Raw genomic sequence first — 17,258 nt, 5'->3', positions numbered from 1 at the left:
TAGGGTAACAAAAATAAACCACATTTTCGTTTAATTTCCCGTACATCATGAAATTTATTAAAATAAGCAACGATACTGTCTGGGAACAAGCAGAATCAAAACAAAATATAATAAATATATAATCTAAGTTTACTTGAATAAAGAGGAGGCCAAACAATTTCACTGATAATACAAATCATAAGGACTGAAAAAGCCTACAAAAAAGTACAGGTCACAGATAATTCACACAAGTAATATTGACAGCTTCCATACCTTAAGATATTTTCTTTGTGGCTAAGAGGTTTTTTCAGAAGAACAGGAAAATTTTACTTTCAATTAAGCAAACCAGCTGGACTCTAAATAGGGACGTTGTTTGGCCATTTTTCTTGACGAAAATTTACCCTTTTCTCTTAGAGCTAACCTTAAATACTCAAATTCTTTTGTATATCCATCGAATCTTATCTATTCCTCAATATTGTGCAAACGGCCAAGAGGGCGAGGATTTTTGGGACTTAATTTCGTCTTTTCTGTGTTGAAAAGAATTTCGGCGATCAATAGTGATTAGATTAATGACAATTTCTTCTATTCCTCAATGAAAATCCTTCAATGTTAGAAAAAGCCAAATGGGGAGTAAAGGCTGTTAAAACACTTGATTCTTTATACATTTGTGTTAGATGTCAATCTGCCACGACAAGTTTGTTAGTTTAAATAATCTATCGTCTAGTCTAGCTTGCTTTATCCAAATCTTTATGTTTCTCTTCTGCAACTATAACACAAGAAATTTAGATACAAATATGGACTTAACTTCACTTACAGAGGGATGGTTTTATTAAAATACAGTATTTATGAAGAATGGGAATTTTCATTTTTAATATTGTGGATATTTTAAGAAGCAGAATACTCAGCTCACTTGCTAATTAAAATAATACTTTTCAAACTGGGCGTTACAAAACCAAAGCATAGGCATGCATGCTCTCGAAGCACAGTGGAGAGGTTACACAAAATTTTCCCATATATCCTACATTAGCAATATTAAATAATTTGCTCGTCTCACTCCAAGCAACATATTCTTGTATATATGCCTGCCACCGTGAGACGCACAACAATTGCTATATGCATTATTACATAAGAAAATTGAGGTTTTTTGTCAAAACTTCCAATTTCACTAGGTATATGCTACCCCCCCACCCTCTTCACTGGAAAAGAATCAATCTAGAATATTCCTGAAATTAGGTCCCAAAAAATTCTTTTTAAGCATCATGCCAGAACCGCTCTCCCGCCCAAAACAAGGAAATTCAATTCTAAGATATCAGCCCCCATTCTGCTTTCTCAATGAAAATACTTCCTAATAACCCAGCCTCTGTAAACCACTGTTTACAAATATGCCTTTTGGAGTTAGCAGTTACAAAACATGCAGCATGACCCCTGCTTAAGAACTCCATTTTAGGGATGATCAACGGTGGTATGGCCTAACTGAGACTGAACAAAATCATTATCACTGATACAAAATTAACACAATTTCAATAAATTAGTCCAAATAGGGAGTTCTCAGCAGCCTTCGATTCCTTGATAGTTCTTATCTCCCCTTCCCCCTCCCCATTCCTACCTTGAAAAAAACTGCAATACCATCTCTGTCTATTCTTTTTTCCTTGATTGAGAATTAAGAGTCAAATTAGAAGCTGAACATAATCAGGAATAACGAAAAAAAAACACAGCTACCATAGTCCTTTAAATGTGTGTTTCCCAAGGAAGAAAAGAGCAAAGCACCTAGCATTAGTTCCTCAACAACAAATTGAAGTGGCACAATATTTAACAAATCTAACAAAAAGATGCACGTTTCATCAAGTGCCAAACAAACAATGAAATTAACACGTAAAATAAGAATTTGGAAACCACAAGCTATCACAAACAACCCTCACTGTTATTCTTCAGTAACCGGGCTGGTTTCTACGGTCACTCTTGAGTTTTCAGAGGTTGGATTGACTTCTCCAGTGCTTAACTTACTCATCAGGTCTGTTGTTTCGTTAGTACTATCTTGTCGGGTGAAAGCATGGGGTCGGCCATCAGGAGATTTCAACTCTGGCGTAGATGGTGTGACGGCAGTCGATGGGAGGCTATGGACATTGTTACTAACTGTCGAGGAGGAATGGCTGATTGGCTTTCTGATGCGATCTCCCTTTCGCCAAAGAATGATTTCCTACAAGAAAATAACTTATCATTTGTTCAATATATATATATATATATATATATATATATATATATATATATATATATATATATATATATATATATATATATATATATATATATATATATATATATATATATATATATATATATATATATATATATATATATATATATATATATATATATATATATATATATATATATATCAGAAATCAAACTAGCTTCAATATTCAAATATTTTTGAACAGAGAACAGTATGAAAACGCATTAAACTGCGCAAAGAGCAAAAAACTGGTAATTGTAAAAATATTTCCATATATTTTAACAAAGGATTACAACAATTCTAAAACCTTAAAAAAGAAAATCATAAGTTTGAAGCTTAGTAGAAATCGTTGTTAGAAATCGGACTTTCTTCAATAATCCTCATTGCAAAAAGGAGAAAATATAAATGTACTAGAACATGCCAAACAAAATGAAAGGGCAAACCTAAAAAAAGTGAAAGGCATGCGAAATTCGTATAGTATTTTTTTTTTTTCATTTTGCTTGCAGGACATGTTTTCCCCCGTTTGTTTGTTCTACATTTTTCTACCTAAAATAGAACACATGCAATGGTAATATAAGTAATCAAAGGAGAATCCTCGTGGATCTAAAAGAAACAATCTTCAGTGAATCGATTATCCCATTGATTGATAAATATAAGCCTTGTTGGGTAGTCTAATTCAACCACAAACAGCGACCATGATGCCCAACATACAATTCTACACTTCAGGTCGCACAGTCAGTTTTGTTGCTATACAACTCGGACGTGGGGATTCAAAAGGTGGTATGTGCTAATTTTTGTCAACGCGATATTTATAGCTCATAGTATTAAACGTAGTAATTGTTTGGATTCATTCAATTCGTTTTCCTGTACCATATTTTTTCTCAAGAAAATTAGTGTCATTGTTGTCTAATATATGTTTTACTAGTGGAGAGGGCTTTGCACGAGAAGACACTTTCTGATTTTAGGTTGAAAAATGCAAGCCCCACCTAGGAAAATCGTTTTCATACGCAAGGGTTAGCTTTACAAAATTTTCGGAAAGGACACCTCAACTATAATAAGCTGAACTACATTAGCTAAGATAACCAATTTTTTAATTCTGGTAATCTTCTTACCCAAATAGCACATATTCTACCAATCTTGGGAACATTTTAGTAGAAAAATTTAACTTTTGAACACATTACGTTTACACAGTTTATTCATTATTTCTTAGATTTGGCACGGGTAACTGAACATCTACCATAAATTAATACTGAAAAAACATTCTTTCTTTACTTCAAATTTGTTATTCTTGACAAATTTATTTCTTTTTTACATTTGCTTTACTGGTCTGGAGATATAAAACAAAATTTTATCTTCAAGGGAGCAGTAATTGGTTGCTTGTATATTCTTATCTATAAATAGATTATATACTTTAGCTTTGACGAATAATATAATACCAATTTTTCATGAAAAATTACATAAGATCGGAAATTATGTTTTTCTTTTACAAAACTAAAAATAGATAAAACTTGGGAGTTTTGATAGTTATATAATCATGTTTTTCATGTCTTCAAAGTTTGACAGAATCTTCCCTTCGCCCCCTATTGTTACTTAATAACAGTCGAAAAACCCCAAATATGTTTTTTTTTTTAGTTTTCTCGCTATGTCGTAAAATGTTGTATGCCTGCAAAGTAATGCTATGTAGCATAGCAAGTTTCGAATAGCCGCTGCAGAACTATAGATCAGAGTGGGCTTAACGCTTCAATGGGCTTTAGAAGTCTGGTTTCAATTGTGGGTAACCATGTTCACAAAGTCTTAGTTCGTTTTAATCCCGTACTAAAACTAAATTCTAATTCAAATAGTACCTGGCTTGAAGATGAAAACTTATACTCTCCAAAATGATTTGTTTTGCTTATATAAAAGGTAGTCTTTCAGGCTTTCCGGGTTAATAATAAAAAAGAGGTATTAGGTATTTTTGTATTACTAGATACAGTAGGTTTTCCTTTTTTGTTGTCGTGTTTCGGCGCAAAGAGCGCTTAGCAGATTTTAGACGGACGTGTTTTCAAATTGTTTAATTAGATGCGAATTGTTAAAAAAAATTCTAGAAATCGACAACCTGTATCCTTTTTTTGCCTAACAAATTTCTTAATGAGCAAGCAAATTAATTCAATCAAGTTTCTTGTGATGAAACGTCGAAAAATTAATTAAGCTTAAAGTTTTGGTGTTTGAAAAGTTTGTTGTCATTAAAAATCATCTATTAAAAGGAGTTGAACTCGGTCTTTTTTTACCTTTTACGGTGTAAACATAGTTTTGTCGTTTACCATTACTTAAACAGTCGATTGTAGTTTTGAATCTATCCTGGTTTGTTAATGCAACATAATTTTAGCCCATAGAAGGGTGAAAAAATTCGCACAATATTGCATTAATGTCTGTAGATTAATACTAAACATGTCGTACGAAAATATAATACTTTTTTTCCAAACACAATACTTTTCTGAAAAAAAAAATAATAATAATAATAAATAAATAAGACCCTCGAATATAAATCTCAAATTTTAAGGGCGAAAGAAGCAGCTCAAAAGCTTGACTTTTACTTCACAACCATTGGAGAAAAAAAAAAGTTTTGGTTGTCTCTTAATACTACAGACAAAATAAATGACCGAGTGGAAAATTAGAATTTGGACTCAACCTGTTGCTTGAAATATCTCCTCTCTTCTTCGTCGACTAGCACCAGATTCAGATAGTACCTTACCGAAAACTTCTTTGCTATATCCCTCATAGTTGGTGTGAGATCATAACCAGCTAAAAATACACGAATAGGTATTGACTCTCCACGAACAGGGGCTCCATCCATTATTTCATACTTTGCAATAGTCTCGTTTTCAGTGAAAACATTTGGTCCTGAAAAAAAAAATCCCAATAATTTGTCAAAGAGAGGAGAGCTAGGACAGATCTATGGTGAGTTCAAGCTTACATTTAGGTCTAAAATTTAACATTTTCGAACGGGGCTTTGGACCATTTATGATGGTAGAATTCCCATTTCTCACCCTTGACAAAATTTGCCTACTAAGTGGTCTCTGAAAATTGAGATTTCTGCAATTTCTCTACTGATATCTTCGGCATAGTTTGCTTATTTTTCCAAGTTGTATTCCATTCCTTAATCCACACTATCAGAGATAAGATCCTATGTATATACCTGGTCGAAGTTATAGTTTTACTTATATTTTAAGAATTCCAAGATATTTCAGAATTTTGCAAATCAGCCAAAAAATATTACTGCAAAACTGACTAAAGATTATTTGATTATTTCACTGACACATTGAGAATAGCAAGCATTCTTAACTTAGCACATGAAAAATATTGAATGAAGAACAACCTGCCTTAAATTACAGTTTACAAAACACTGAATGTAAATGAGCAATAATTCTTTTATTGTTAAATTGACCTGTCTTTACCAGCACAATAGCGGTACCCAAGAAAAGAGCGATATGGCCTAAATATACATTTTTTTTCGCCAGGACAATTCGTGTGGAAGAAATTGTCGTAGAAACTTCGAAGGGAACTAATTTGACTTAAAATTGGAACTTTTAGTGCCCCTTTAAAGAGTCAAAAGTAACTGGAGGGCAGCCAGCCCTCTTTCCCCGTCCCTTTTTACTACCCACCCCAAAAAGACATATGATCAAAATTCTAACATAACTATTTTATTCAAAATGGTCGAAAAGATCAACAACTATGCCTCTAGGGATAAAAAGATTTCCCACAGTCCATATAGGAAGGGCTGTAGGAGATACAAGTGGCCATTTTTTTTAAACTGTATATAAGAACCGCTAAGGGTGTTGCATTGAAAGTCTCAGGGCATGTTGTCGGGGATGTTGAACTAAATCAAAAGACACCACGTGCCTCCAAGAATGTCAAAGTACAACATATGCGAAATCTAGGGAATGCCTAAGTCTATTGAATCTAAATACTTACGGCATGCTGAGTGGTATGTTTCACTTAATCACAAGAAAATATGTGCATCCAGGTGGTAAAAAGGACATATCTGCAATACCTTAGGAATAGCCAAGGAAGTCTTTTATTTTCAACTAAAAGTTGAAATTGAACCCCATGAATAATTTTGACTGACTTCTGGATATGATTTTGGCAGCCGTTACTGGCTTACCACTGCTGGCCAGATACTGGGAGAGACGATCAGTGGCTGGAAAGGGACTGAAAATAGTAGCAGCAGGCCGCTTTTTGCACCCACCTCTCTCAGGGGTACCCTGACAAGGTTTACACCACTACCCCTTTCATTCTCATATCTCTTACTGAAAAAAGATGTTTTCATCCTCATACTTCTTTAATACACTTCTTTAATCCTCACAATATTTTTGCAGGGGAAGAACTATTTCTGTGCAAAAAAGGAAAATACTTTAGGATTGTACCTGAGCTCCCATATTTATTTAAGATTAATTAAAAAAAACTTTCCAAAAAATAAGTTTTTCAAAGAAAAGTAAAGGCCATTTTAAACTTAACCGCAGAAGATACAAATACCTGTTAAAATTCAATATCAACACGACGAGAAATTAATATTAAAGAATAAACGAAACCCAAAACGAACCGAAATTAAATAATCAATCATATCAAAAAAACATACGACAATTAATAACATAAATTAATAAATAGATCTTAAAGAAAGTAATTCTTGGATTGAATATGAAAATCTAGCTTAAAACAAAAACAAATATTTTGCTATTAAAGTATAAATGAAACTTAAAACGAACAGAAATTAAATAAACAATAAATGCGAACAAAACATACAATATATATTAATGTAGATAAATTAATAAATCTTAAAACGAGTGAAACTTAAATTGAATATGCAAATCAAGTTTGAATCGAATAAAAATAACTACAAGCAAGTGTTTGGGTATCGTCTCACTGCAGAAGCCTAAAACCTACTGCGTCATTGGCGCTTTACTGAAAACGATTCTTTGAAATATTTTCACTTTTGTAACTTTAAGAAATCAAAAATTAATTAAGATTTTAGGGAATAAACAACAGCATATGTATATTAAATTGACAATGCACATTTTTTTCAGTAAACTCATTTGAATTTTTTTTCAGTAAAGTACAAATTATATTCTGGCTTTTAGAAAGCATAGGGGTTTTGCTCGTTACTCTAATATTTATTTTAATTTTTGTTCGTTTTGGGTTTCATTTATTTATTGATACTGATTTGGGACAGTTGTATGCTTGGTAGATTATATGATAGTCCGGACGCCAGGTGTTGAAAATGTGAACCATACCACGACGGAATGGGGCTGCTACGAGAATTAGCCTACCCTCCACCCCCTAAATTGACCATACGGATTCAAAAATACCAATGGCGCTTGCTTGCGAGTGGTGGACCACACCGAAACTCGACATTTCATTATATTTTGGAGTTTCGTGCAAGACAATACATGTTCCACAAAGATTGATATGCAATTTTTCGCTCAATTAGACATGCCTAGAAGCCATAGAATGATTTCATAACTAAATAACAAGATTAGTTAAAACAAAATGGCACAGTTAAAAAAAAATGGCAAAACTTTATGAGTCTTGAACAGTCTTGGAAAGTATAAACAAAATCAAATTGAAAATTAGATATATAATGATATTAATTGTTGGAAGATCAATCAGTTCAAGTTTTTTTTTAAACTTTAATTTTTATTTTCATTTTCAATGCTGTAAGAACTGGAAAATAATAAATTTGTAATATACGAGTAATTCATTTTCAGTGAAGCACCAATGACGCAGAAGGCTTTAGGATTTTACAGTTAAAGAAGGGGGAAGTATCCAAATTTTGCTTGTAGTGAAACTATATTAGTCTTGACCAATCTTGAAAAGAACTAATAAATTAAACTGAATATTTGATGCATAATGATATTAATTGCTAAAAGTTCATCAGTTCAAAATTTTACTGTAATTTTAATATTTATTTTCAATATTAAGTACAAAAGAAAAGATTTATAATATAATTCGTTTTCAGTAAAGCACCAATGACGCAGTAGATTCTAGGCTTCTGCTGTGAGACGATACCCAAACTCTTGTTTGTAGTTATTTTTATTCGATTCAAACTTGATTTGCATATTCAATTTAAGTTTCACTCGTTTTAAGATTTATTTATTCATCTACATTAATATATATTGTATGTTTTGTTTGCATTGATTGTTTATTTAATTTTTTTTCGTTTTAAGTTTCATTTATACTTTAATATCAAAATATTTGTTTTAGTTTTAAGATAGATTTTCATATTAAATATAAGCATTACTCGCTTTAATATCTATTTATTAATTTATATTATTACTTGTTGTATGTTTTTGCTATGATTGTTTATTTAATTTCTGTTTGTTTTGGGTTTCATTTATTCTTTAATAGTAATTTCTGGTCGTTTTGAATTTGAATTTTAACAGTTATTTGTATCTTCTGAGGTTAAGTTTAAATTGGCCTTTACTTTTATTTGAAAAAATTATTATTAATAAATTTTTTTTTTAATTAATTTTTGTTCGTTTTTTATTGTAAAAAGTTTCAAGTTTTTTTTTGCATGGGGGGGGGGGGTGCATACTGTCCGCTTATTCTTGACTTTAAAAACGGATCTAGAACTTTCAATTTAAATCGAATGAGGCTGTGTCGACACCGAAGTTTTTTTTATCAGAACTTTGAAATATTTTAACAAAATGCCTATCTCAAAATTTTTATCTGATGCAATTAGACAGCTTGCAGTAGGAGAGGGCTTGTGGACAGTCGATCTCTTGTGACTCTGAAAAAGTGAATAAGAACTGTCGATTGCCAATCAAATGAGCTCTCAATAAGGGAGTTTAGACCATTATCACTTGCATAAGACACAATATGAAGGATCACGAGACTGCTTAATTGCAACCTTGACCTTAGGACTTTGAGGAATTTGTAATGCTCAAAGACCTAATTTCTAGCATCTATCACTACGTTTAATAAAATGGCTATTTTAACCTTATAATTGGATATATTTGGGGATAAGGTGGGCGGAGAGGGGGTTGTTGCCCTCATGTGTGCTTCCGACTATTACAAAGGGCACTAGCCCTCGAATTTCCAATCGAATAAGCCTTATGAAGTTTCTACGACACCGTCTTCTATAATAACCGTATATGCCCCAGGGCATAACTTACAACATCTACCCCTGAGGCTTGTGGTGGACTGTCGTCGACACCAGACGTATTTTGTTATCTAGAACTTCGAACTATTTTGAACAAAATGTCTATCTCAAAATTTTTATCTGGATGCATTTGAGGGAATGATGGAGCGAGGGAGAGGGGCTAGTTGCCCTTCAATCTCTCTTGACTCTTAAAAAGTGAACAAGAACTTTCATTTTCCAATCAAACGAGCCCTCTCTAAAGTTTATACGAGCATCCTTCCATTAGAAATAATATGAAGGATTTGGAGAATCCATAAATTACAACCCTTGCCCTGTGGGCTTTGGGGGAGTTGTAATCCTCAAAGACCTAATTTCTATCTAGAACTTAAAACTACGTTTAATAAAATGGCTGTCTTAAAATTTTGATTGGATGTGTTTGGGGAAAAGATGGGCGTGAGAGGGGGGTTAGTTGCCCTCAAATCACTTTCGACTATTACAAAGAGCACTAGCCCTCGGAATTTCCAATCGAATGAACCTTTTTTGAAGTTTCTACGACACCGCCTTCTATAGAAATTGTATGCGCCCCCAGGGCATAACTTAAAACCCTTGCCCTGAGGGTTGTGGGGGATTGTCCTCCTCAAAAACATATTTTCTATCTGGAAATCAACTAAGCTGAACAAAATGGCTAATTCAAACTTTTGATTGGTTGTGTTTGGGGAATTGATGGGCGTGGGGGGGGGCCAGTTGCCCTCCAATCACTTTCTACCATTAAAAAGGGCACTAGCCCTTTAATTTCCAGTCGAACGAGCATATTTTGAAGTTTCTCCGACAACGCCTTCTATAAAAACCTTATATGTCCCCAGGGCATAAATTAAAATCCTTGCCCCAAGGATTGTAGGGGAGGGTCCTCCTCAAAAAAATATTTTCTTTCTGGAAATGAACTACGCTGAACAAAATGGCTAAATTTCAAAATTGTGATGGATGTGTTTGGGCGAATGATGGGCGTGGGGGAGGGGGGCTAGTGGCCCTCAAGTCATTTTCGACTATTAACAATGATACTAGCCCTTTGAATTTCACATCTAATGAGCCTGTTTTGAAGTTTATATAACAACATCTTTTAGAAAAACCATATATGCCCCAGTGCATATCTCAAAACCCTAGCCCGGAGGCTTGTGGGGGAATGTCCTCCACAAAAACTTAGTTTCAATCCGGAAATCAACTACGCTGAACAAAGTGGCTATCTCAAAAATTTGATTGGATGTGGTTGGGGAAATTATGGGCGTGGGGGGGAAGGGGGCTAGTTACACTCAAATCACTTTCGACTATTAAAAAGGGATCTAGCCCTTTAATTTCCAGTCGAATGAGCCTGTTTTGAAGTTTCTACGACAACGCCTTCTATAAAAACCTTATATGTCCCCAGGGCATAACTTACAACCCTTGCCCTGAGGGTTGTGGGGGAGTATCCTCCTCAAAAATATATTTTCTATCTGGGAATCAACTACGCTGAACAAAATGGCTATCTCAAAATTTTGATTGGATGTTTTTGGGGAAATGATGGGCGTGGGGGGGGGGGCGAGTGGCACACTAATAAATTTCGACTAGTGAAAAGGGCACTAGCTCTTTAATTTTCAATTGAGTGAGCCTGTTTTGAAGTTTTTAAGCTAACGCCGTTTATAAAAACCATACATAATACCTGGACATAACTTAAAACACTTGCCCTGAGGGTTGTGGGGAGGGGTATCACCCTCAAAAATATATTTTCTATGAGGAAATAATCTACGTTGAACAATATGGCTGTCTCAAAATTTTGATTGGATGTGTTTGGGGGAATGAAGCGCGAGGGGAGGGGGCTAGTTGCACTCCAATCACTTTCGACTATTAAAAAGGGCACTAGAACTCTCGATTTCCAATCGAATGAGTCCCCTTTGAATCTTCTATAACGACCCCTTCCATATGAAGTGCCTCTGGAAAAAAAATAATAATAATACTAAAAGACTGGAGCCGTGTGGCCTTTATTATAGGCAACGCTATAGTGTTGCCTCTGATACTATCCTAACCAGTGCCTGACCAGCATAACGTGCATATGCGATCATCAACAAACACGAATATACCCTTGACCCCGACCCTACCATCTGCTTTTGCTCCAAACAAAACAAGCATGAATTTCTCTCCAGAAGAGTTGAGACGTAAGATCTCCCCTGCGTGAATAAAAAATCAAAACCGGATTTCAATCTGAAAGCCAAATATTTAAAATATGTTAAATTTAAAGTTAAAACGAATATCTATCTTATTAAACGAGCAATGATATGTATTTACATTTTTTCTCAAAAACGGCACTGTAAATTTTTTTTTGAAAATTGGCAGTCTACCAGTTTCTGGTGTTAAAACAAAAACGATTTAGACTTCGGGTAAATTGGCTAATGGCCTAATTTTTGGAGAAAAAAAATCCCAAATACTTTGAATAGTTGTTTTTACACAACCTATAAAAATCAGTCGTTTTTAAAATAGCTGACAGATCTTTACGCAACAAATGTTTATACTTGTGCTTACATGACAGGTGCAGACACTCAGTGTTATATGTAATAAATATTTGAAAAGCACATTACAATTTCATTTAACTATCCATAATTTCTCGGTATATGTATGCACAAAGATTTGCCGAATAAAATGAAACGACCTGTAAAGTGCGATCGGATCATCAGGCAGTATCACTAGGCAGACTGGGAGGAACTGCGAAACTGCTCGTCGGCAATCCCATGGAGTAAATATACAAAAGAAGACCCAGTTAAAGCAGCGTCACTCTACGAAAAAGCTATTACAAAAGCTATTGAGCAATGGTTCCCACCAAAGACAATTCAAGTCTTTACGCAAACTCTAGATAAACTATTGTCCAATGCTGCTTGTAGAAAAGCGACTAGGGACAGAAAGAAGACCCATCAGAAATGACGCTCGACGAAATCGGACGAGGATCGGGATACTTTTATTCGAGCTCGGAACGAGTCTCGCCAAGCTAGAAATGATTACAAACACAAGTTTGAAGTAAAGCTAAAAAGCACCCCTATAGAGCAATGGTGGAGGATTGTCAAAGAAGCCCTACCCTCGTCCAAACCTATTTCAATTCCATCACTTCATGTTGAAGGGGGTGATGATGCATTCTGGCCAGGAAAAGACGGATTCGCTTGCAGATACTTTTAATAAGGTTCATCAACTTGATAACACAGTAGTCATTCCTCTCCCTTTTCCACAACGAACAGACGCGAAAATCACTGGTATAAACATAACCAGTAGCAAGGTTTTTAGAACGCCCTGTCACCTGGATGTCACCAAAGCTTCGGGGCCTGAGACGATATCCAATATCATCTCTACAGGTGTGCTCCTGAAATCGCTGGTCTTCTCCCCTGTTTCGAATTCGCTTTGCAGCAGGAACTTTTCCGAAAGCCTAGAAAGTAGCTCATGTAGTCTCTGGCCCTAAGAAAGATGGTGATCCTACTAATGTAGGATCTTATCAGCCAATCAATCTCCTTTCCTGCGTAGGAAAAGCTCATGAGAGTATCATCAACAAGACCCTTTCAGTACCTTGAGTCACAACGCTTACTCGCTAACACAAAATACGGTTTTCGTAGAAAACGGTCTACATTAGACTGTCTAATTGCGCAGTACCAAGAGTTGGTCGAGTTCTCGCCTCAGGGACATGACATTCGCCTTCTTTCTTTTGGCATCTCAAAATCCTTTGATCGCGTATGGCACAAGGGCCTACTATACAAATTAAAATCCTATAGATTAAACAAACTTTTACAGCTTCTTGTTGCAGTACTCTGAGGGCATCTGTCAGCTGTTGTACGGAGTCGGAAGCTAGCGCCAAGACATCTACCAAGTCAACATTGGTCAGGATTGGAAGCCATTAGGCAGGCATTCCGTTGTTCAGTAATGGCATGACCTATTACACAATTAAACGATTCAGGGGAGCACACTCTTGTCACACACCAGTTTTGATGGTAAATGTGTTCTGCTTTTCATCAACATAAATGCATTTCTCGATCTCATTTTGTAATTGCGCAATATGTTAGGCTGGCAGTACGGTGGAGTGGATTATTAGCTGTGGAGACTTATGGTCGGCAGAATCAAAGCCAGCCTTAAAATTTGCAAAGACTATACAAGCTTTCCTTCAAAATTCTTTGGTCTTTCTAATAACTGTCAGACAGTATAAGCCTGTTTAACAGAGGACCTTCCGAGCAAAAGTCAGGTCAGTTAAATTTTTCTCTTTCTTGGCAGGATATTTCTGTAGCGATCAACCCTAGTCCTTCCGAACACCTTTCCGGGACTGAGAAAAACGGTAATCTCTTTACCATTAAAGCATATGCTTATACTTCCCTTCCTTTTCCACAGAGACAAAACTATACCTGTGTACAAGGCCGTATCAAGGGGATGTGTTAGGGGCTTGAACACCCACCCACCCCGAAATGATAGTCCGACTCGTAAAAACATAACAAAAATATAATATAAACCAATTTTTGATGTGTTTTTAAAAATTTTTAGTACCCCCCTCCCTGAAAAAAAATCTTGGATACGTCCCTGTATGTGTACCAATACTTTGGGAAACACTCTGTCGCCACACTAGAGAGAAAAGTATATACGGACAAAGCGGCATAAGAAGTCCCATATACTTCAATAACTCAACTGATATTCGACATATTCCGACAGCTCTATTGTTCTTAGACCACTTTGTTACTGACTGGATTTGTGAAGGAAAGAGCGAAGGAAGTTTCACTTTTCTCTGATGTCGATTCCTGACTGTTGGCTATTAGGCACACAAGATCATCATTGGTATGCACGGCAACATTAGTATTTAGAAAATACTTGTAGAGGCTGCCGACATTACATTTCTTGGCAGGATCCTCCCCATCTTTCTCCTTTCTCTGTAAAAAAAAAAGCTTCTTGAGTGTCTACACAGGCCTATTGTGGACATCATTACGGCTTCACAAAGTCAAAATGTCACCTAGCACCTTGGCCCGACGTCGTTCCTCTATGATGTCAAGTACATCGGCTTGGATCCACGGCTTGTTCGTATACTTCTTTCGGCCAATAGCTGAAGTTCCGCTCTTTAGTATTCAAAAATAGAAGAAGTACGCCAAACGGTTCTGAATATCAATGCCGGGTATAGAGCGTACTTCAGGTTTGCAAAGGCGTGATACATCAAGACTAATGGGTCTAGGTTCTGAGCACTGAACCAGGTTACAGGTCGGAAAGGGCAACTGGTTAGAAGGTAAAGAAGGAGAGAAAAGGAAAAATAACTAAAAAAGGCAAATTCTCTTGACTGCAGTATATACTTTCAAAACCCTTATGCCCCTTAATACAGCAGTTAAGACGGGGCTTAAACAGCGCAAGTTAAGTATGATACATTGCTTCTTCTTTCCATCTATAAGTGTTTCGCTTATACTTGTTTTTCATCTTTTTATTAACTGTATTTTCAAATTTCGCTCTCATACTTAGTAACCGGTCTATAGTAGCCTCTAAATCAACGAATGAATTACCAGCGCCAGTGGTTTCCTTCTTAATGATAGCAATTTCCATGTGTTTAATTTTAATCCTAACGAGAAGAAAATAAATTTTGCCAACAATGACATCCTTCAAGTGATACCTGAAAAATGAGTGAATAAGTTAAGTATCGATAAAAATAACATCATAATAATAATTACAATTTAACTATAAGATGTAGAAAAAATCATAGTATAACCTACTAATGTCATTAAACCTGCCAGCCCTTTCATTAACAATAAACATACCTGCTCAAATCTCACCCCCTCTAAGAGCCGGGTATCTAGCAATCTATGCCCTTAGACCAGAACTACCACTAACCATTTAACAATAACCCAATATTTGAAAAATTTTATAGATTTCAAGTTGAGAACTGAAACTTTAACATCCTGTTAAAAATCCCAAGGAGTGACAGTCCTGCGAAAGACAACATTCAAATAATATCCTGTTGTTTCTTTTTCAATTAGATATAGTATTCTATGCTTGATCTGTATAATATAATAATAAGCGCAAAATATTAAAGTTTTAACCAATAAAATCCAGTTCTTCCTCAATTGACCGACATCTTTAGTAGGCCCTATACAACTTTTGACATCTTTACCCTAGCTTGCCATCTTTACCTTGATTCACAAACTCACAATTAACTCGTCAACTGAAGAACAATAGTCTGCGTCATAGCAGAATGTTTGTCTAGGATCACCTGAATATGTTAAGAATTTTGAAGCATGTATTCATGTTGCATAGCTGGTGTGTCAAAACGCATTAGCACCCATATCATCCGAAACACTATAGGCCTAAATGACAACATTAACAAATAAAATATGTGACTATTCCGAAAGCAGTAACAACCAAGTTTTTTTTAGCTTAAATTGTATATACTTTAGGGAAATTAATTCCATTTTCACTCGTTTAAATATTTTATCTCTGGCTACCTATAAATATTTTATCTTTGGTTGATAGAGTGGGAGCCGGTGTTTTCTCCCTGGAAAATCCCCCCACAGAAAAATCCTCCCCGGAAAAATCCCACCCCACCGAAAATACCCCGCCCCGGGGAAAATTCCCCCATGTGCAAAATCAAGCAACCACAGAGAAAGCACAAAACAGATAGCTCAAAATGTTGATCAGATGTCCTAAGGGGTAACAAAAGGACCTTGTATCAAAAGCAGCTTTAGGACAGGGACTGGTTGATCTCCAATAATTTTTTACTTATAAAAAAGGACTAGAACTCTCAATTTCTGATCGTATGACCATTCTCTGAAGTTTCTATGACCGCGAGGAAGAGGCTGGGGATGAGGAAGGGGTAGCTCCCCCTCCTTTACGAAATAAATTCTGCTAGTTTTAGTATTTAATGTTACTCTTTGCTTTCATAATAACAGCGTAGGCCAGGAATATTACCAGAAATAAAGTGGGATTAGATATCAATTTCTACCTCCACCTAACCCCCCGTCCTTAGAACTAAATCTGTATTTACCATAAAGCTCAATGAGAGTTCGGAGAGTTTGGCATTAAAATCCACCCTTTGAGGCTTCTATCCCATCCCTAACAACACTGAAAACGGGCGTGGGAGGGGAGTGGTTGCCCTTCAATCCTTTTTAAATCTTGAAAAGGGCACTGGAACTTTCAATTTTAAATTGAATGAACCCCCTACAAAGTTTACACGACTACCCTTCTCACAAAAACCTTATGTCTTAACAATATGCAACTTGCATAGCTTACAGCCCTTGTCTCAGGGGCTAATCCAGGGTTTGTCAAACCTGAAGGCTTAGTTATTTGATCTTTGGACTATTTTGAACAAAACGGTTACATCAAAATTTTGATCACATGCGTTTGGGAAAAAACGGTGTGAGTGGTAGCTTGTTACACTCCAATCACTTTTGACTCTTAGAAAGGGCACTTGAACTTTTAATTTGTAATCCAATGCACCCCATCCAAAGTTTATACCACCAACCCTTCCATATGAAGTGCCTCTGGGGAAAAATAAATAAATAAATAATAATACATTGAACCCTTATGGCTCTTTTTTATGGGAAACACCATAACATTGCCTCTGACTTTAAACGGTGAGTAGAACTTTCGATTTCCCTTCTAATACACATCCGAAATTATCCCGTGGGAGGGGAATTATCCGGGGGGAGGGGAATTATACGGGGGCACGTACTTTCTGGGGTATTTGGCCAGGGGAGGATTTTTTGCAGGAGGGAATTTTCCGCGGGGAGGGGAGTTTCCCGGGCGTAATTTTCCGGAGGGGGAACGCCTATATCCGATACAGTATACTGATACAGTTGATAATATTAACTTGACACAACCTATTAACATGTAATTGTCCTACCATATTTAAAAATTTTTTCTAGTTTTTGATTAACGAGATTTTATCACACTTTTTTAATAAGCTTCCTT

General features: G+C 35.7%; 1 protein-coding gene across 1 annotated transcript in view; it reads right to left on the bottom strand.

Moving 5' to 3' along the window:
- Positions 1 to 108: 108 nt before the first annotated feature.
- Positions 109 to 17,258, bottom strand: part of LOC148944821 (vacuolar protein sorting-associated protein 26B-like) — a 51,503-nt gene continuing 34,353 nt past the window's right edge. Inside the window, 3 exon segments of the mRNA XM_089100032.1 lie at positions 109 to 2,176; positions 4,881 to 5,092; positions 14,858 to 14,964. Coding sequence (XP_088956158.1) covers positions 1,901 to 2,176; positions 4,881 to 5,092; positions 14,858 to 14,964 — 595 coding nt within the window. The 3' untranslated portion in view covers positions 109 to 1,900.

Source organism: Artemia sp. Qi Xiang Cuo, chromosome 14, assembly GCF_049724085.1.
Source record: "Artemia sp. Qi Xiang Cuo chromosome 14, ASM4972408v1, whole genome shotgun sequence".
Classification (NCBI taxonomy): domain Eukaryota; kingdom Metazoa; phylum Arthropoda; class Branchiopoda; order Anostraca; family Artemiidae; genus Artemia; species Artemia sp. Qi Xiang Cuo.
This window is presented reverse-complemented; position numbering and strand designations above follow the sequence as displayed.